This window comes from Scleropages formosus, chromosome 6, assembly GCF_900964775.1.
Source record: "Scleropages formosus chromosome 6, fSclFor1.1, whole genome shotgun sequence".
NCBI lineage: Eukaryota > Metazoa > Chordata > Actinopteri > Osteoglossiformes > Osteoglossidae > Scleropages > Scleropages formosus.
Genome location: NC_041811.1, coordinates 26,817,022 through 26,838,439, shown reverse-complemented (window position 1 = coordinate 26,838,439; position 21,418 = coordinate 26,817,022). Strand labels below are relative to the sequence as shown.

Sequence of the window (21,418 nt, the reverse complement as noted above, 5' to 3'; positions counted from 1 at the left end):
GTAGTTAGTTTAATCCGAAGACCCTTTTAAAGAAGGATCTGAAAGTATGTGCTGAGATTTGGGTTTTATTCACACTGAAACATTGAGCTGCAGTAACTGTGGGTTCCAATGCCGTACTGACTTTGAGGCTGTGTTCGTTCATACGCTAGGGTAAAGCAATCGGAGAAAGTACATTGATACAAGGTGCTGAAGCACAAAAAGGTGATTTTGCATTTTTATTGCATAAAACTGGAAGCTCTGAAGGAGTAATAAGGTACTGATGAGTGGTAAGTTGGTTTTGCTGTTACTTTTCTCGCAAGTTCGTTTCACCAAATAATCTCTGCAGTGCTCCACTAGTGGCCCGAATTTCTACCAGTGGGATTTTCTGTTATGTAAAACTTAACTTATTCTCTTTATGTCATCGGTGTAAAACAAATGTTTTTAGAAGTGTTTCCCTTTCTATGGAAACAACCACTCAGTGATCCCAGTCCACCCCTGACCTACCCCCTACACCTCTGGATTGTCACTGACTGCCAGCCAACTGAGGAAGGATTTTGAGACTGACAGGAAAAGGTGGCGGATGGAACCCTTGTTGATCCACCCAACCTCTTCCTCCTTTTCCTGTCTGCCAGATCTGTTACACATTTATCTAAAGCTCAGTTTGATCAAGATGTTTCATCCAAGAACTGTATATGAAAAAAGCTGTATTGGCTCTTCCAGAGAAGTATGACGTGCATTAAAAATTTAATTTACCATGTCTGTAAAATGCCGAATCTTATGTCAAAATGTATGTTAAAATGTTTTTATAATAGTTATAATAATGATACAATTTATTCCCACTTTTTCCCTTATTTTGGTTATTAGTGTAACAAAATTAATATCTATGAAACTGATCTGTGTTTCTTTAGTACACATATACATACATTATGGACAGCCAAGATTGTGTCTTTAAACAATATTAATGACTTTGTGCAGTAGTTGGAGGGGTGAAAAAGACCATCTTACGACTCCGACTCTCCTCCAAAATTGGGGTTGTTGAAACTTGGCTGCAAGTTAACAAAAAAAAAAAAAAAGCACGAGATTATTCCTCGCTTAGGACAAACAACGGTATAATAATTCTCATCTTCCACTCTTGTGCTGTTTTGAGATGTTACTCACCACATCAGCATTTCTAGAAAATTTAGTGGGAAGGCTGAGCTTAACATCGCTGAGTCTGACTCCTCGCACGTGCACCACGTAGTACAATAGTCCACAGATCAAGCCAACAAAAAGCACAGCGCCGATGACTGCTCCAACTACTTCGCCACCTGGAGAGGGAGGCATTCATTGCAGGCATCATCTCTACAGTACGGAGAAGTTAGAAAACGGACCGTATTTAACGGATAGTGCGGTTCGGATGGTAGCTGGTACTTGATTCGCCGAACTCTTACTTGGGATAGATGCCCCTGTAGGTCTCGTTTCATTCTCATCTGTTGTGTAGACTGAGGAGAAAGAGACATGGAGTTGTACCACAATACCAGATACATACATCAACGTGCAGAATACTGTGTGGGAACAGCTCATTTCTTGTGTTTTACCCTGTTTCTCACACCGCAGGTTGAGTTGGCCGTATTGAAACCACAAATACTGTATTCTAAAATGCTCAGATTGCTGTTAATTTTGCGTAAAAATATGGTAAGCTGTGGCTGACATATGAATAGACACAGCAATTACATAAATGTGTGCATATTGTATTTACCAGAAGTACAGTGCTGCTTGAAAGTATGTGAACCCCCTGTGTCCCTTAGTTTTACCACAAAATTGTTTAATGACAATTAGTCTTTCTCATCTGACATAATAGGTGTGCAATAACCAATTCCATATGTTGGTATAGAGCAAATCATGTGTATAGCACAAACATGGATGTAGTACAGGTGCAAAAATAAGTGAACCCTAAGAAGGTAAGTAGAACCAGGTGTGTAAATCCTAATAATTTCTTCATTTTATAAGCACATTTTAATATTTTATGCAAGAATAATGACCTATAGGGTTATACAATATATTCCTATAGAGTTCACATACCTTCAAGCAGCACTGTATGCAATCATATTCATATTCTTATTCTTTCAGTATTGGTCAAATAAGTTCACCGCAGGCACATGTAACGTCTTACACTGGTGGCCTCGACATGCAAAGCCTCTTTTCTGCACACAGTTGTTGTCGTTCCATTGTCCATCCGGGTACATCTCCACGCAGTCTTCCCCTCCCGTGTCCCCTGGATGGATGGCTGAGTTTGGCTCCCCAGGGGCCCAGTTCAAGAAGCCCAGAGATGTCTGGTCTGTCCAGCTCCATCCATCTGAAAACAAGGCCGCGGTTATGTTCAGCCCTGCTATCATCAGATTAATTTAGCTGACATTACTGGGCATTCGTTGTGCCAGTGATGAATTTTTTAAACTGCACCAATAAAGGGAGCAGCAGGTAGCACGTGAAACAAGGAGACGGTGAGCCCTTGCTGTAGTATTGTACACAATATCTTTTCTCCGAGATGTATGTCCCTTTGGAGAAAAGCATCTACTAAATGATCAAATGTGTTGTTCACTGAGCAGGTAATAATATTTGGTCAAGTGAAGTAATCGGCTGTTAAAAATGAGTAAAACTGTAAATTAAAAATTCATTCATTCATTCATTCATTCATTTATGATCAATAACCACATGGCCAGTTCAGGGTCGCTTCAGTTCGAAGCCTGTCCTGAAAAGACAGGGCAGAAGCAGGATAAATTGTTTTTTTTAGTTTGCTGCAGGGCTAAAATTGTGAATTGTTTCAAATTCCATTCATTGATTCAATCATAGGGGGTGCGGTGGCGCAGTGGGTTGGACCACGGTCCTGCTCTCCAGTGGGTGTGGGGTTCGAGTCCCGCTTGGGGTGCCTTGCGATGGACTGGTGTCCCGTCCTGGGTGTGTCCCCTCCCTCTCCGGCCTTACGCCCTGTGTTGCCGGGTAGGCTCCAGTTCCCCGTGACCCCGTATGGGACAAGCGGTTCAGAAAATGTGTGTGTGTGTGTGTGATTCAATCATTAAATGTTATCGAGCACTTGCACAATGCTTTGAGTAAATATATTGTCTAATAAAAGACTTATTTTTACAAGGGAAAACGCTTCCTATGCGACAACTGAGAAATACGTACAATATATGTTCTTTGTGAGTCCGATCCAGACGTTGTGGGACTTGGTGTAGTTGATGTTCCTCAGGAACTCCACCTCGGCCCGGCTGTGGAGGGACGCCAGCTCCGAATTGGCCAACTGGCAGTAATACCTTGATTCTGGCCAGGAAAAGCCTGTCTTGCCATTGTACACAAAGTAGCAGTGGTATCCATAGGGCCACCAGCCTGGAAGACAATTCCCATCACCAGGCGCTGGAGTTGGTGGAGGTTTATCTGTAGAGGCACAAACCTACTATGTCAAACATTATCTTACCCTGGATCTTCAATGGCCTTGGCCATGATGATGCAAATCATTCATAATTTGAATAAAACAAGCTTAAAAGCATGACATATTTGAAACATTTCCCTTACATCAATGTAAATTCATTTTAAAAAACTAGCCTTGGCATATTCATATTTCCATATGAAAGTGAGTGTGAAGTTTTTGTTTAAAACATTTATTCGGGAAAATCACTTTTTATACCTGATGTGATTTTGCAGAGGAAGGCTTTAGCGGAGTTGCAGAGTGTGTCATTCCATACGCCATGGAGATGGGGGCTGCTGTGCATACTCACACAGCCCTCGCCCTTTTCGTTGGTGGGCTCCCCGGGCCCCCAGTTAGTGAAGAACACGGGCCAGCCATCCGACCAGCTATAGGAATCGCTGCCCTCCTGTCCAAAAAACAAGAGGGCTGGTTCAGGAAACCAGGTCACAAACACCAGGAGAAACGTTCTGGGGGGGGTGAGCAGAGTCATTGAGCTCCACACAAGTTCATTATTTCCAACTTCAAAGGAGAAAAGCAAAAACTTTAAATCAAACAATAAACAGAAAAAAAAAAACACCCTTTCATTGGGATTACAGTTAATTTTTCCACTTTTACGCCCTCAGGTCTCTCTGTGTAGTAAAAACACTGGTACGGTTCACACGCTTCACAAAGACAATGAGTGGCACCCACTGTTCTGCTCAAGAACATGCTTGCTATCAATCATGACTTATTTACCTGACACCTTTCTCCTCCATCACATACAACATCAGGCTTATGTAATAAATGAGTTGAAATGTAATGAATGAATTAATAACCCATTTACTGCATAAATCTGTGTATTCTTGCTGTTTCAGTTCAGAGTAAGCAGAAGTACTCTGATCAAGGGTGTTAAAACCGGAGGGGGAGCTGAATAAGGAACCTTCTGATTAGCAGGCAATGACCCAAACCATTACATCAGCAGCTGCTACGGAAGCCTTTGTACCTTACGCCGGAGTCCAATCCAGGCATCAGACATCCCCTGGAGAACTGCACCGGCCACAAAAGCTTGGTCGTAGCTGTAGTCAATGCTGGCCAGGTTGCCTTTCTCCTGCTCACACGCCAGCTGGGCTTCCTCCCACGTTTTGTGCTCCTCCACCAACTTGTAGCAGTTGTTGTACCAGGATGTGTAGCCTGAGGGACAGGGGTTTTGTGTGGGAGGGGGTTCGGGGTTGCTGCTCGCTGTGGGAACAGTGGGTCCGATAGTTAGACCACTTGTCCGCTGTTGAAGTGCAGCTCTTCAAAGTGTTTGCCACCAAACTCCCAACATCTCATCACGTCGAGAATCAACGTCCAGATGCAAAATGCATAATCTAAGAGTTAAAGTACGTCACATCCACAGACACAATGAGCGGGAACAACATTCCAGACACACTTTAAATCAGAAGAAAGATGGGAGAGCTGTGCTGAGAACCCAACACACAGCTCCATGAAGCGAAAGTGTATTTGTTTGACGTATAACTCACATTTCTTCATGTAGCACACCCAACCCCTGTCCCTGTGGCAGCCTTCATCATTCCAGCGTCCCGTCACCAGATGGTTGTGGGTCATGGAGGCGCAATGCTCCTTAGCGCGGGACAGAACTCAACAGTCATCGCCATTGGGAATTCAAACCAATAAGTTCAGCTGCTGCTACATTCGAATGAACTCTTGCTGTTTTCTCTGCCTAATGTTCTAATTTGTAATGTTTGGGGTATTATGTGTGATAATTTACAGTTAGCAACATGCAGTGCTAACACAGTACTAAGTGTCAGAAAATAAGCAGAAAGAGGTTTCACGGTCTTGGACACCAATGAGGCCTACAAACAACATTTTTATGCATTTATCTGAAAAACGTGAGGTGTCTCACCCCTTCCTCTCCGTTATTTGGCTCTTTCTCGGCCCAGTTTGTATAGAGCACTTGGCTCCCGTCACTCCATGCGAACTTATCTTCATACAGAGTGTCAGACAGGCCGATCCAAACAGGCTCCACCAGGTCCTTCAGGTAGCTGGCCACAAAGTCTGTAGAGAACGTTCACGACATGAATCGCAAACCAAAGCCACTGGAGCCCATTGCTGGTTCACCAGCTGCAACAGGCCTTCTACATCTTACCGTTCTCGTATTGGTCATCAATGACTGCCAGATCTCCTCCTTGGGTTCGACACCATTGCTGAGCAAAAGTCCAGTTGGCCTTAAACTCTTCCTCATGGAGGTGGTTTCCTTTGAACATGTAGCATTTGTTTCTGAAGAGCATCCATCCTGAATGCACAAGAAGATGGACACATGGATGAAGAAGTGTTTCATGGGCTGGAATTAACATTATGCTTGGCACCGGCCATTTATTTATTTATTTATTTATTGCTTATTTACCCTGGGGGCAGTTTCCAGTCCAGGGCTGAGTGGGTGGGGGACGGGTGTGATCATTCCCAGGGTATTTCTTACACACATACCCTGCAGAATCCCTCCCGCAGTTCACATCATTCCAAGTACCTGATCCAAAAGAGAAAATGTGGCGTAAGAAAGACTAAATAAAGGGCTGAACCTCAGAAGTTCAAACATCCAGCAAAAAACTGGGAACACTGGGAGGAATGGATCGTGTAAGTGATAAATGTTAGGCACGTGATTTTTCGTAGAATTGTTTGTGATTGGATCCCTGCCGCAGTTGTGTGACAATTAACATTCATAATTGTTTCACAAATGGAGACAGAGCCCTGTATAACACCCAAGCGTAGCACCTGGGTATCTGCTTATCTGTACACACTGTTCCTCTCCGTTGGCGTTGTTTGGTTCACCTGGTCCCCAGTGAACATACAACACCGGGGACTCATCCAACCACCTGTATGAACAATAAAGTAAAAATGGTCCATGCTCTGTACCGTGAACTAATACACAGTATACTGATGTTAAGAACATGCAGTGATGAAAAAATGAAGCAGATGGCATTATGTCCGAGCAAAGGTCAATCACCGAACACATACATGTATTCTCCGCCTGTGATTCCAAACATCCTTAGGCCAATCCATGCTTCTTGCATGTTCCCAGTCCCCACCTGCCATCAATAGACATGTCATCTTGGAACACACAAACCCTTTAAGGTAGTTTGTGAGACTGAGTTCTAAGTTCTCTGATGAAACCTTACTTTGGTCAGAACTTGCCTAACAACAGTAGAAGGAAACGTAATAGTAGCAGAATCTGCAAATATATTGATGATATGCTGATTGATATATGTCTTGTACTGTTTCTGGCTGGTGCATACACACACACACACACACACACACACACACACATTGACTGAAACCACTTGTACCGATTGGGGTCGCGGCGAGCCAGAGCCTAACCCAGCAACAGAGGGTGCAAGGCCGGAAGGGGAGAGGACATACCCAGGACGGGACGCCAGTCTATTGCAAGGCACCCCAAGCGGGACCCGAACCCAGACCCACCAGAGAGCAGGCACAGGCCAAACCCGCTGCGCCACCACACCCCCCTGGTGCATATATACAGGTTGACATTCTGTAAATTTTACCAAGGTCATTAATTGTGTTTTAATAATATTTTTTTCATTCTGTAAACTATAAAATTACAGTTGTATGAACTTCAGATCTAAAGTATGGTGAAACAGTATTTGGTTTCTGGAGCGGAGATTTCACAACATGGTTTTGTGCCGTTGAACAAGGCAGTTGAGCACAGTTCAAAGGCAGGTATATGAGGTACAGACACAAAGGTAGTCAGTGAAAGAATGCTGATGAGATGACTGGCTTACCATACTGGACACATACTCCTGCTCCTCCTTACTAAGAATGGAAACAAGCTGGGCCTTTTCATCCCAACACCTTATCATGGCGGTATAGAAGTCCACATGATCTGTGTCATTGTAATAGTAGCAAACACCTTCATGCTTCCTCCAGCCTGGGTTCGTGCCACATTCCGGTGCTACAACAGAAGAAAGAAACGTAGATGTAATCGATCGGTTGACATAAAGAAATGACTCAGTCCTCTAAACCAAAAAGCTAAGAAAATCCTGTTCTGGAGCTGCTCACTTTACATCAGTGGTGTAATAACTTGATCCCAATTCAAGCAATCTGTATTAATCGCTCAGAATTACCTGACCATTTATTGTGACCTTTCAGTCTTCGAAGTCATCTACATTTTCCATGTTTAGGAAAATGAGCGCACTTTTTTTTCCGTTTTCATTTAATTGCTACTTAAGCGTCTGGACTCAGTCACTTAGCACTCTGTATCACCTTGTTATGGAGAGCGGTATATAAAAACGAACTGAACTAAATTGAACATTTAAATGTCAACAGTAAAGCAAACCAGTTTTAAACTAGTTTTTCTTAATGATAACAAAGTAACAGTTAAACATGCTGCTCCAGTAATAGATAGTCGAGGTTCAGGTACGAGGTAATGCGGACTGGGACTGCCAAGGACAGAATTTATTAGCAGTTGTATTTAATTGCCTTAGATGAAGCTCACTGCATATTAATTGTCAGTTTGAAGGGTGACGGCAAACCAGCAGCTCTACTGGTTAGTGCTGGAGGGGTTGAGTCGAGCTAAAAGGAACCACGGTATGTATTAGAATGGTGAAGCTGGGCTGTAGGGACATACCTGGGACAGGTGGAATAGGGGATGCTGGGGTGCTGGGATTCTTTCCCTTGGTGATCATGCAGATCCAGTCCTGAACAGCTCCGCAATTGAGATCATTCCAGTAGGATGAGCCGTTGGTGGTGCTCACCATCTCCACGCAGTCCTCCTGGTCCAGGTGGTTGTTGGGCTCACCAGGACCCCAGTTAGTGTAGCTGACAGGGGTTCCATCACTCCACTGGTAACCTGGAATGGACACATTGAAAATGAGCTCTTTTCTGCCTATAATGTCTTCACCAAGAGGAGAAGAGGAGATCACTGTGAAGTAATACCTATCCATATTACATACTACACTTTTGCCGCTTCTGACTTTTAAAAGTATGGCACTGGAAAATGTAAACAGCGATTGTCTGATTCATCAGGCAGGCATTGAAATCTCACCCATTGATATAAGTACTACTTTTATTTAAATGTGGCGACTAACCGTAGACTTTAAGACCTGAAGTATTTATGGAGCTGTGCCGTGCTTTCCTTCGTTCATATAATTGCTCCGATAGTAAATCACATTACCTGGGATTTCAAGAGTAAATCAGCTAATTTAAAAGTATCCTCCAAAACCTGTAAGACTGCAGCTGTCCAGGACCAGGTTGGTAACATCTGACATCTCGATGATATTCATAATATGGTACGAGACATGTACGACCTCTCACCACCTCCACACACACACACACACACACACACACACACACACACACACACACACACACACACACACACCTCCATCAATGGCATTGTGCTGCAGGCCAATCCACTTGGTCTTGCCCTTGGAGTAAGTGGACAAGAAGTTCTCCTCTACCCCACTGTGTACACTAACAAGCTCTGACCCTCGGGACAGGCAGTCCTCCCTCGCAGCGTACCAGTTCTTCTTTTCGGAGTAATCCACCATGAAGAACTGAAAAAGTAGACATACATTTTGCATAGAACGTGCATATGGTACTCATGCTTCGACACTGTGTAAATCCCATCCTTTCTCCTTACCTTGTAGCAGTAACGAAATCCCGGCTCAGATGACCATCCTGCGTTGCAGCCTTGTGCTGGGGGTACGGTGGGGACAGGGGTGGGGGGAGAGGTGCCATCCCGTGCCTTCTCACACACGAATGGGAAGGACTCCTCGCAGACCTTGTCATCCCAGAAGCCTCCGGTGGGACCCGAAGTCATAGCCACACACGTTCCCTCTCCGGTGTCTGGTGGGTTTTAGGACGGTAAGGTGCTTAGAATTCATCTCCTGCCTAGTTCCTTGCTGTTGTTCACAGAGTTGCTGTTGTTATACCACATAATTACATGTTTTTTTCCTTGAAAACAAAGCAAACAGAAGGAGACAGACATTACCTGGCTGGTCCCTGTCCCAGTGTGTGAAGGTCACTGCAGCTTCATTGTCCCATATATAGTCAACTCCTCCAAAGATATTCCCTTTGCCTCTCAGTCCTATCCACCAGAGACTAGAGTACCCAGCCAGCTTGGCTGTGAAGTAGGACTGCTCATAGCTGCCATGCATCAGGGAAAAAAATCATATTCATCACAGATCATCTGATATTGGTCAATGACAGAAGCTTCTCGAGCTATAGTTAACAGCAGACATGAAGAAACCACTCCAAAAAGAACCAAATGATAGTACCTCACTGCTTCTTGCTGGCGCTATTGGGAGGGGGTGTACAATTTAACACTACAGCACTCATATGGTATGTATACAGTGTGTGCTGCGCTCACATGTCCATGATGTGAAGCAGTTTACTGTCTTTCTCTTCACAGAAAGCTTTGGCCTCGAACCACGTCTTGGGTATCTCTTCCATCCAGTAGCAGGAATAGCTATAAACATCCCAGCCCTGTACATAACAACATCGTAACATGCAATATTACGGACAAGAGGATGCCATTCAGCCTATGGCGCTTGTTATATAATAGCAACATGTTAGTAGAATTATATTGTCCATAAAGATCATGCCTCTAGTAGACCACTAAGAATCTTCTCCCAGAAACCCACTACTCCCTGTGGATAGTGAACTGCTCTTATTTCTCATTTAAAATGGACCCATTTATAGCCGTGGCAGCAGCCGTCAACTAATTGCTGTACTTTCACATGACAAGATCGTCTTCAGCTGCCGTATGCTTCCGACTGACAGATTTTTTTGGCAGCAATCTCAAGGATTTTTCATGAAATTTGCACTTCCGAGAGCGTTTCAGTGCTGCAACATTCTCTTTGAAACGCTCTGGCCAAAGCTGTAGTACAGATGTAATGGAAGCGCTCGGCAATAACTGAAATGTTTTCACTTTTTGAACTTAATTTGCAGTGTCTGTGATGTAAAGGCAAAGGCCTATTCACTGTTTGCCTTTCAACACTCACCTCTGGACACCCGTAGATAGTTGGACGCACCGACGGGACTGGATAGTGGTCTTTAGGCTTTTTGCAGATGTACTCGTTAATTTCTGTGCACGGCACGTCATTCCACCTGCCGGTCTTCATAAAACAAGCCAGGTTATGGATGTACCTGATGGAGACTCGGCTGCGATGGCAGATATTTACTCCTTGCAGCCAACTTTTAGAACTGGACATGGTACCTGTTGTAACATTTCCACACAATCTTCTTTGAAGCCATCATGGTTGTTGGGTTCGCCTGGGGCCCAGTAGGTGAACTGAACTTCGTGCTGGTCAGACCAGGTGAAAAAGCCTTGAAATTCCAGATCATTCAAGCCAGTCCACACATCTCCGGTAGCTACAGGATCATAACAAAAATATTGTTTTTCAGTTTCTGCTTTTCAGTAAGATCGCGCTGACTCGTACGATTCGGGTTCCTCCTCCGTACCTAAATAGAGGTAACTGTCCATCCAGCTCTGCTCTGCTATAGACAGGATTGAGACCAAGTCTGCTTCCAGTTTCCTGCACTCCGAACGGGCGGCATGCCATGTCTTCAAGTCTGTGAATGGCTTGTAGCAGAAGTCTCCATATTCATGCCAGTCAGTACTCGGGCACCGCATTTCTGGAACGGGATCACAGCGTAATGTTGCTCCATATTAAAAGTATGTTCATTGTATCTCTTCCTCACTTTATCTAAAAGCAAAACTTTCATATGGAAAAAAATCCCATGAATTTCCTTAATTTTTTTGTCTAACATTTGGTGCCATCCAACATACCTCCATCTGCAAACTGGAAAGAAGTCGCAAAATTCTCATTATATCTGTGAAAGCAGAATCGGTCAATAAAGAACTGATTCTTTCAGGCTTAACATCTTGACTGTGATTAACCCTATATGAAACAAAATCTGTATTGAGGATCTGAGAAACGTCAGTGAAAAGAAAAACGATGAGTATGTGTGTGTTTAGATTAGGTGCGCACTGAGAGGAGTCAGGAGAATGATCCTCCGGGCTGCGGTCTCCAAAGGGACGTACTGCTTGGTGGTGATGCCGTTCCTGGTGGATCCCGCGTAGAGAGACTGCCCTGGCATCTTGAGCAGGGTGCAGTCTCCTCCATTTTCATTCAGGATCACCCCTGCATGGATCGCAGCTGCACAGATCGTTGAGTCCTAATGCAGAAACACTTGATATTAAAAAATATTTGCATATGTTGAGCAGTAAAGAACTCAGCATTTCTCATATGAATTCACTTACACCTCGATATGTCATGGTCCCGTAGACGTCATATGGCTCAGTGGCACATCCAGCTGGGCAGTGAACGCTGAAAAAGGCAAATACAGACTAATCCACCAACCAACACCTCCAAAAACCCAGCAATGCGCGGGGTCTTTCGTGAATTAATTTTAATGTTATTGTTGTAATTATTATTTTAACAGACTCGCTAATCGATGATATAATCCACTGCGGTTAATTCATATTTTCATGTCTGATCACTGTTTGAAATAAAGGCTGGCAGAGTTTTGAATTTGGTTATACTCACGTCCTGCGATCGCTGGCAAAGTCAAAGGAAATCTTTGAGCTGCAAGTGATAGCATCTGTAAGACAGGAGACAAACACGCAATCTGTTATCATTTTCGTCAGAGATTAGATCACCGAGTGTCTGAGAACTGCGATGGGCTTCCTGTAAGTGGGGAGGGAAGGAGGGAGGGAGGTCTTCGTACAGTCAGGCTTGCAGCCCAGGATGTCCATGCGAAGTCCGACGTGTCCATTGTACTCCAAAGGTAGAAATCGGATGTACTGCACAGCCGGGGGAGTCCCAAAGAGCTGCTTTTCTTGGCTGTTCCTGTCCACATTTCCAACGTATGTCTAAAAGTCAGCAGTGATTAAGAGTTTATTTGTACGGAGATGCATCAAACCATGAAAAAAGCACAGTAATTCTCATTTCTTGACATTAATGATTATTGTACTGACCTGAATATTTCACACCGTTTTGGTTGTATAGGAATATGCCAATTACATCGGAAAATATTGTATTAAAAAAAAATTGAATTTATAAAATATTAGACAACATCTGAAAATTTTGTATATTATTTCAGAATGGAAATGAACCTTTTTCACTGATGGACAAGTTACAATTACAAAAGTAAATGATGAATTTTGACATGGCTATTACCCCTCCATCTGCATCGTAGTTTTTCCACTGGACTCCATCTGTACTGGTCTGGATGCTGAAGGTCTCTACCCAGTGGTCTGAATCTGGACATCCCTGGATTACCACCCCTGTCACCTTTTTGACTTCACCCAGATCAACTTGGATCCAGGAGTTTGCTGAAAGAACACAAAAGTACTTCCAGAAACAGAGCATACCGTACAGTCAAGTTTAGTTTATTAGGTTTTTTTTTCTCTAAATACTGTACTTACATGAGGCCTAAATATATAAAATAGTATTTGTACTTTCCACTACATTTTTGTACAAGATATTGTCATATGCACAAATGTGAATGTTTGCATGAAAAAATACTATTCATAAATTCAAGCTGGTTGAACTACACACGCACATTGTCTGAAGCTGCTTGTCCCAGGCAGGGGTCGCGGTGAACCGGAGCCTAACCCCGCAACACAGGGCACGGGGGACGACACGGGGTGCCAGTCCGTTGCAGGGCACCCCAAGCGGGACTCGAACCCCTGACCCACCAGAGAGCAGGACTGGGTCTAACCCACTGTGCCACCACACCCCCCCCCAGGTTAAACTAATCCACTAATATTATAGCTGAATATTAATGTTTTATGATAATTTTTTTTTTAATGTAGTGTTTCAGATGCCAGTTTTACCCTTAATCTCTGCAATGCATTAGCACTACATACTGATGAAGACTAAACGCTAATTAAATATTATAAGCTAATACAACGAGGGATTCGATTTTTTTACTGTGGTTTTTGAATAGTTTAAAATAAAGACATATTTGTTCAGAAAGATGTCAAAAAGCCTAGTGTGGTGTCATGGTGGACAAACAGAAAAAAACCAGGCGAACAAAAGTTTCTCAGAGTCCCTACTAGGGCTTGAAGGCATCCAGCAAGAGGCGCCATTCAGACGACCCTTATCGGGCTCCTTTCCGCGATCCGAAGAAGAAGCAGAGAGCTGTGAATCGGTGATGGTCCCACTCTCCATCCCAAGTCCTTTCACGCACACTGCAACGTTAAGCCGCAAACTCATTTTACTTCAACATCTACTCACGCTCCTGTTATGAACACAGTTTCAAATCTGTTGCGTCGGCACCTCTATCTAATTCAGTCAACTACAGTTCGGCCACGCAACGCTTTGTTTCTCAGATTCCTACTGCACTGTGCTGCGTGAACATATACCATCTTGTTCGCAGCTGTACACGATCGTCATGTATTTGGAAATGGAGGGACATGTGTCCTCTTCAGCCCAGGCCAACAAGAAGCAGTACTCGCGATTGTTGCAGAGTTTTCTCACTAATGGCAGTGTGCCTGGGATTGTGCATGTTCCTAGGAGAGGAAAAAGAAAACAATATTATTGTAATACATTGTTTCCCGAATGTATTTTTGTTTTTTCTTCTTTAATATATTGCTTTAGGCGCTCTGATAACAAAGCAGTGACCTTCAAACTGCGAGATTTTAATAATGTAATTTTTGTGCAATATTTCCCCCAGTTTTGGCCCTGTGGTGACTTAGTGGATAGCACTGTAATCTCAGAGCTCCAGGGATGCAGGATTGAACCCAAGCTCAGCTCTCTTTCCTTTTGCATGTTTTCCCTATGTTTGCATGGATCTTCTCAGGGTGCTCTATCTTCTACCAGCTTTCCAGAGGCTTGTGTTTTATGCGAAATGGAGTTTTAAAATGGCCTTCGGTACGCGAACGCGTGCGGGTGTGTGTGCCCTGCGATGGAGCGGACGCCCGTCTCGGTGTGCCCCAACCTTATTAAGAAAGTAACGATACCTCCGGAGAAGCATGCGACAGAGGATATCTGTGCCACACCTGAGGTGCGATATCTCATGAAGTTTAATATCTGCGGTCATACCTGAGGTCCCAGTCTCGTAAGGGCAGATCTTGTCGCTTGTGCGCCCAAAAAAGGCAGCTTGAATGTTGATGACACTGTTTTGAGGACAGTGAATGAGAGCACTGGATCCCTCACAGATGTTCACAGTGGAATATCCTGACAGGACATGGAAGTTGTCAAAATTTTAGAAATGGCGTCATAGAGACAGAACATTGCTGACTAATGCAGACAGACTATTTGAAGTGGTAATACCATAGTACCTTCATGGGGAGGAGGTGAGGAAGGAGTATTTCCTGCAAACACAGAAAGGCATAATTCACTGGTTGAAGTGCCAGTAAGCCTTATGCCACACTGCCAACATGACACTTTTCCACAACACTGTAGATCACTGGGGAGGCCTTGATTACCCCGTCGCTTGCAGATGTAGCCCCTTTCGTAATCACAGTTATCGTCATTCCACTTGCCGCTGTTGACCAGAATGGAGAGACAGTCCTCCCCATAATAGTCATCCGGATTGCCTGAGGGTTGCAAGGGGAAAAAGGGATTTCCTATGACTGGACTGTCGAATTTAGATATTCACAAGACAATAGTTCTCTCCAAAGCAACTTAGAGCATTATGATAATTAAAATGATTCAGGTATTTATACAAGTGAGTGATTTTTAGTAATGCAATTTAGGGTGAGTGCCTTGCTCAAGGGTTCTAAAGCAGGAGGTGGGATTCAAACACAGGCCCTTCAAAGCAATGTTCAAAGCAGCAGCTCTAACCACAGTCTATGCTACCTGGGATAATGTATTCAAATCTGGATTATTCCTTTCCATTATACTATACTTTGACATGTATTCTTAAAAAAATACTGGAATTCTCATGTAGTATCCAAACAACTCTTTGTCTTCATGTGCTCTTTTGAGGCAGGGGATTTTTGTCACTCACCATCTGCCCAGTGGACATAGCGGAAGGGTGACCCATCTGTCCACTCCCAGCCTCCCTCTGTTATGGAATCATGGCCTCCCATCCACATGGAAATCCCAGTAGGTACTGTCTGGATTTGAGCTTTGAACAAAAAACACACACATACACGCACGATGCGGCAAAATGCTTTAATGCGACATATTCCCAGACTTCGGCAGAGTCGGGATAGTTCTAGTTCTTAGTAGCTCAGCAATTTTCTGTTGAAGAGCACAGGGACGCACTTTGAATGAAGGCTTGCTCAACGGGCTTAGTGATACTCAAGAGATTTCCCCCCTGGTTGACACAGTCCGCACGAGCATCAGCCCAGTTCCTCATGGACAAGTAGTTGAACAGGTAGCAGTAGTCATTGAAAGGATCGGGTGTCCAGGAGCCACACTTCTCATTCCATCCTACAGAGAAGAGTAGAGAGGGAATGTGTCACTAGTTTGCAAAGGGGACAACAAGCTGGTCCATGAGGATTCAGATTCAAGTGCACTGGCTCCTCAATTCCAAATGCAACTGGAGACCTGTTTAACTGTATTTGTTCAGAAGTCCAGTGTGACTTTTACCTCTAATTCACAATCAACAAATGCTGCATGATACATATATGCTGCCATTTATTAAGTTAGGTTTTGCAAAAACCTCACCTAAAGCTATAATAAGTTAAAAATACTCTAAAAACTTCCTTCCCTCCATCCACTATCAATAACCTCTTGTCCAGTGCAGGGTATATGTGGTTCAAAGCCTATCCTGGAAGCACAGGGCATGAAGCAGGACACCCTGGACAGGACACCAGTCCATCACAGTGCAGAAAATGTTTAATTGTTTTCTGATTAATTCAGTTTACATTAAAATTATAGCTCATTTAAAATGACTGGAATTAAAAAAAATACGCACATTTTCACCACAACCTCCCACTGCTAACCAGTTTATCCCATAAGCATATGCAATGTTGGTCAGCTTCTGGTCACTTTCAACTTTCCTTGTTATCTATATAATTAACAAAATTTGACTTATGCAGATGTCCCTCAATTTATTTATGGGTAAACTTCAGGAAAAATCTCTAATATTGCAATAATAAATATAATTAATTTGCAAGCCTTTGGAGCTCCCACAGCACACGGTTGTGGGCGAAACGGAAAATGCTGTATATTCTCAGATGGAAGTCCTCACCTGGCCCAGTGGTCGGAGGAGTAAGGGGTGGACCTTGTCCCTTTGCTGAGGAAACACAAAGATCACGAAGAGAAGAATGTCTGAACGGAAAAACTTTTCAATGAAAAAAACATGACCAGGTTCTGGCTCAGCAGGTGTAGCAGTGCAGTGTTTCTCATACTGACCAGCAGAAGAGATCACAAATGAAAACATTCCAAACCTTTTCTGCAGATGAAAGGGAAGGTCGAAGTGCAAAACTGATCGTTGAGCGTTCCTGGGTTCGTGTGGTCCACTCCCCGCACCTGGATGCAGTCCTCGTTTCCCTGCCAGTTATCTGGCTGATTGTTATCCCACAGGAGAAAGCCCTGAGAGTAGAGCAAGTCAGAACAGTGAGAATATTCATCATTGCTGTTATTATGAAAAATCAAGAGAATAATTTTTCACAGAACATGCTGTTATATTAAAATAACCTATTGACTTACTGTTGGTGTCCCATCAGACCAAACATAATTCCCTTCAGAAAGTATGTCATTGAGTCCGACCCACGATGATCTTATCATATGAGCTAAGGACGCAAATGGCCATTAGTCATCCACAGCAGCCAGATAATCCAGATGCTACACATAAGGTCATTGCCTTTGAGAGAAAAGATTCACTTAAGGAACAACTTCATTTAGGGTGCACTTACTTTACAAGTACCCAAATTTCACTGTCTCTGCAATGACCCCTTGATTTCCAGGTGCCCTCTGACCTTCAGCGGTCAGAACTCACCGCTCAGGAAGCTGATTTCCTCTTCACTATGGATGCTGGCCAGGTGTCCATTCTGATTGCCACAGTATGTTTCAGCATCCTCCCAGTTCTTCACCGTTTCACTCTCGAAATGGTAGCAAAAGTCACCAAAGAGGAGGTATCCAGTGTCACAGTGCGAGTCTAACGCGAAACAGGCGAAAATGTTTTTTAGTCTTAAGTATTCAGTACAGGAGGGTGCGGTGGTGCAGTGGGTTGGACCACCGTCCTGCTCTCTGGTGGGTCTGGGGTTCGAGTCCCGCTTGGGGTGCCTTGCGATGGACTGGCGTCCCGTCCTGGGTGTGTCCCCTCCCCCTCCGGCCTTACGCCCTGTGTTACCGGGTTGGCTCCGGTTCCCCGCGACCCCGTATGGGACAAGCGGTTCTGAAAATGTGTGTGTGTGTGTATTCAGTACATTGCAATAATGAATGGATTCTTTTATGCGGTGCTACTTGACAGTATGTGAAGCGGGATGGTCATTATTCCTGTTAAAAGTCTTAAAATAAACTTACAAAACCTAAATCTTAAAGCTTAAAATAAACATATAGAATGAATAAATGATTATGATTTACGGACCTGATTCTACTTACCTACTTGGTTCAAGCAATGCAACTTGAGGTTCCCTTATTTTAGTACCTGCACTATTTCCGTTTTTCTATCACATACATGATTTCCATTAAAGCAACATATGGAACTGGTCATTACACACCTACTATGTCAGATGAGAAAGACTGCTTCTCATTAAGGTCATGGCTTTGAGGGACAGCTGGTAGTACATGGGACTACCTTTCATTTTGTAATTTTAATTAATTTTAGAAAACACCTGGTAGTGTAGTGGTTTGAGCTGCTCCCTTTGGACCCATAGGTTCAAATCTCACCTCTGACTGTAGTACCCTTGAGCGAAGGTACTTACTCTAAATTGTTCCAGTAAAATTACCCCACAGGGTAAATAATTGCAAAGTAGCTTAACATTGTAAGTTGCTTTGGAGAAAAGTGTCAGCTAAATGAATAAATTTAAACATTAAATAATGATTTTGTGGTAAAACTAAGGGACACAAGGGGTTCACATACTTTCAAGCAGCACTGTACACACTGACGATTTTGTGAATTACTCTCGGTAATGTCCAGTAACAAGCCTAATGTGTAATAAAGCGTAATAAGGACAGGGTGTAGCGACAGTGTGTACAATGGATTCTGGAACCACGGAAACTGTTGCTCTGTTGTGTCATAATGTCATTATTACTAGATGTTCAGAGTTTTTATGCAAAGTGGCTCCTGCCCTAAATACACCCATTCCATCCATTCACCTAATGGGGTGATTTTGTGGAGCAACTTAAGACCATTCCATGCATAACTTGGTTAACTTGTTCCATAAAATCGCCCTCTTGGATAAATTTACATTGTGAGGAAGCAAAGTTACCATCATTTCCCAAAGAAAAAATCTGTTATCTAAAACTTACATTCATTAATGTAGCTGATGTGTTGCTCCAAAGCAACTTACAATGTTAGTTACAATTATTCACTCATTTCTAAAGCTGGGTAATTTCTTTTTTTACCTGGCAAGTACCTTGCTCAAGGGAACCCCAGTGAGAGGTGGGGAATCGAACCTACGACGTTTAGATGCAAAGGTAGTAGCTCTAACCAGTTGTACTCCAAAACAATTTAAAATCATAAAATTAAAGGTATTTTTACAGAGGACAACAATAAAAACATACACTGCAATATTTGTAAGACAATATCCCTGCATCTCACCCGGAGCAGTGGTAGGCTTCACGTTTTGGCCTCCAGTCATCTTGCAGATGTAGCCCAAATTTTTGAAGCAGTTGGTGGTTTCCCACAGCCCGTTGTAATTGCCTGGGTTACACAGCAGGAAGAAAATCGAAGAAATTCGAAAAAAGTACAACTGGACGCAACTGTAAATAATACAAAGGTAGAATGTAACTCATCCATAGAGTATTGGAAAGGGCAGCGTGCGGATGCCGGCAAGGCTGTACAAGAAACAAAAAACAGCTCTCGAGGTGAGATCAGCACTCTAACCCGTGTAGATCTGGCCGCAGTCCCAGAGCTGCGTCTGGTCCTGGGGGTAACCGGGCTTCCAGTTCGAATACCCAATGGGAGTTTTGTCCACCCAGTTGAAGCTGCCATCCTGGTCTTTATCTGATGACACAAAACAATTCTCAGAAGCCATTTCACAGCCAGCTTAAACCAATAAATATGTTTAGTGCACATCTCAGGTACATAAGGCTCTGGGATGTTTCATCCAGTGAGTGCAAATAGTGTTTTGAGCTCATGAACAGTAGAGAAAACGACCGATTAGGTCAAAAGAAGCGTCAGTTTTGAAGCTTGTACCTGAGACGCCAATCCAGATATCAGGCACTTCGATCTGATGAAAATCAGGCAGCAGAGCATTGATGGCAAACTGTTCAGGTTCACTGAGGGATGGACGGTAAACGTTAGACAACCGGTAAAAATGTGGCCAACTGCTAAACACCGCAAGTTTGTGTCGGGGAGCTAAAGCGAAACGATCATATGAACTAAGGAAGAGACTTGCTCAGGTTCACTTTTACTTAGCCGAGAAATTCAGGTTAAATATCAAGAGTAAGAGTATTGAAACAGTATGAAAGGGTATTAAAGCAGGAACCCTCTTTGGACTCAAACCAACAATCTCGAGGTATCAAGATCATGTCTAACTTCACAAACTTGTGTAGGTGTAAAGGCTTCATCACTAGTAGCGACGACTCCTTGCAGGTCCTCACCTCTGGATTGTCACCAGGTTTGCACCCATGCTGGAGCACTTGCTCTGAGCTTCGTGCCAAGTGGTCAGAAGGGCATAGTTACTGACAACCCAGTAACAGTTTCCACTGAAGCTGAGCCATCCAGCAGGACATATGGCTGAAATAATCGGACGGATCGTGATGCAGTTTCACAGAACTTGGATAAATTTCAAGGAAAAAAATTTACAAAACCATAATGATATAGTCCAAGTGACCTTTTAGGTACAACAAGTACCTGAAATCGCATTGTTGAATGTCAGATGTGAACTCAGTGGACCAAAGACAACACTGCTTTTACAAATTGCATAATTAAAAAAAATCTGTGTTCATATAACAGTTTTTTTTTTTTTTCGATCTTCACTTACTGTTCAGTCCCCTTTTGCACATATATGGGCGCTCATAGCGGCAGACGTGAGACCTCCACTTCCCAGAACCCTGGTCTGGCTCCTTCACCGTGGCAACGCAGACTCCGTTCTGCTTATCACTGGTGCAGAACAGAAGCCCTTTTCTCAGTCACATGTTTCTACATCACCGCTACACACAGTGTAATGTCTGACATTTCTGCAATTTAGATGGCGAAAGGTCACCTGAGGTTGGGCTCGTTTTCACCCCAAGGAAGGTAGGAGGTTGACGGTGAAGCATCTGACCAGTGGAACGTCTCACTTCCGGCTTGTATAGCGCAGGATATTGCTGTGCAGTTCTGTAACACATAACCACCACAGTACCTTGGCCACATCTGGAGACTTGAACCAACAACCAGCATCAGGTTACAAGTCCATGTCTTTAACAACTACTCTTCTTCGATATAAATCACTGCAGGGTACTCTCCATCATTTCACAGTGTTCAGTGTTTTATAACCCCTATAATCATACAACCAACTGAACTATGATAGCAGTTCTCTTTTTCCATGACTTAAGAAAGCGTTTGGTGGGGTTGTGCTCACTGCATCGCAGTAAAACCATTACCAAGGTTGAGTAGCCAGTCCAAAGGTCGTATTGGGAGGAATCCAGTCGGCTGATCACATACTGCTCCTCCTCAGCCGACAAGATGGACACCAGGTCTGCGCCTTCCCGCAGACAGTCGAGCCTCGCAGATACCCAGCTCTTCCTGGTGTCTGCTTCCAGCTTGTAACAGCTGGAGGTATACTGATGCCATCCGTTGGCCGTATCGCAGACCACGGGTGGGTTTGCTAACAAGAGGATAGACAAGAACATGGTCAATGCAATGTCCCACAAATCACGTTACCCCCTGTATCGTGCTGCATCCAGCTCCCTAACAGCACCTGCTACCCATTTCTACAATCTCTGC

At 43.7% G+C, this 21,418-nt stretch overlaps 1 protein-coding gene across 1 annotated transcript; it reads right to left on the bottom strand.

Moving 5' to 3' along the window:
• Positions 1-454: 454 nt before the first annotated feature.
• LOC108934036 (macrophage mannose receptor 1) lies at positions 455-21,324 on the bottom strand. The gene is given in 46 exon segments (XM_074559699.1): positions 455-1,025; positions 1,138-1,286; positions 1,410-1,460; positions 2,132-2,314; positions 3,142-3,390; positions 3,641-3,824; positions 4,404-4,639; positions 4,924-5,023; positions 5,307-5,458; positions 5,550-5,696; positions 5,808-5,927; positions 6,173-6,273; positions 6,416-6,486; positions 7,198-7,367; positions 8,043-8,264; positions 8,796-9,042; positions 9,045-9,336; positions 9,389-9,562; positions 9,786-9,901; positions 10,420-10,533; positions 10,635-10,789; positions 10,880-11,053; positions 11,208-11,251; positions 11,463-11,596; positions 11,682-11,748; positions 11,968-12,022; positions 12,149-12,293; positions 12,601-12,755; positions 13,482-13,616; positions 13,791-13,937; positions 14,470-14,604; positions 14,709-14,741; positions 14,856-14,966; positions 15,380-15,499; positions 15,640-15,807; positions 16,571-16,615; positions 16,770-16,914; positions 17,032-17,114; positions 17,321-17,479; positions 19,088-19,189; positions 19,373-19,492; positions 19,685-19,767; positions 20,092-20,227; positions 20,475-20,593; positions 20,697-20,809; positions 21,076-21,324. Coding segments are annotated over 46 exon segments (6,255 nt in total). The 3' UTR covers positions 455-980.
• Positions 21,325-21,418: the final 94 nt, after the last annotated feature.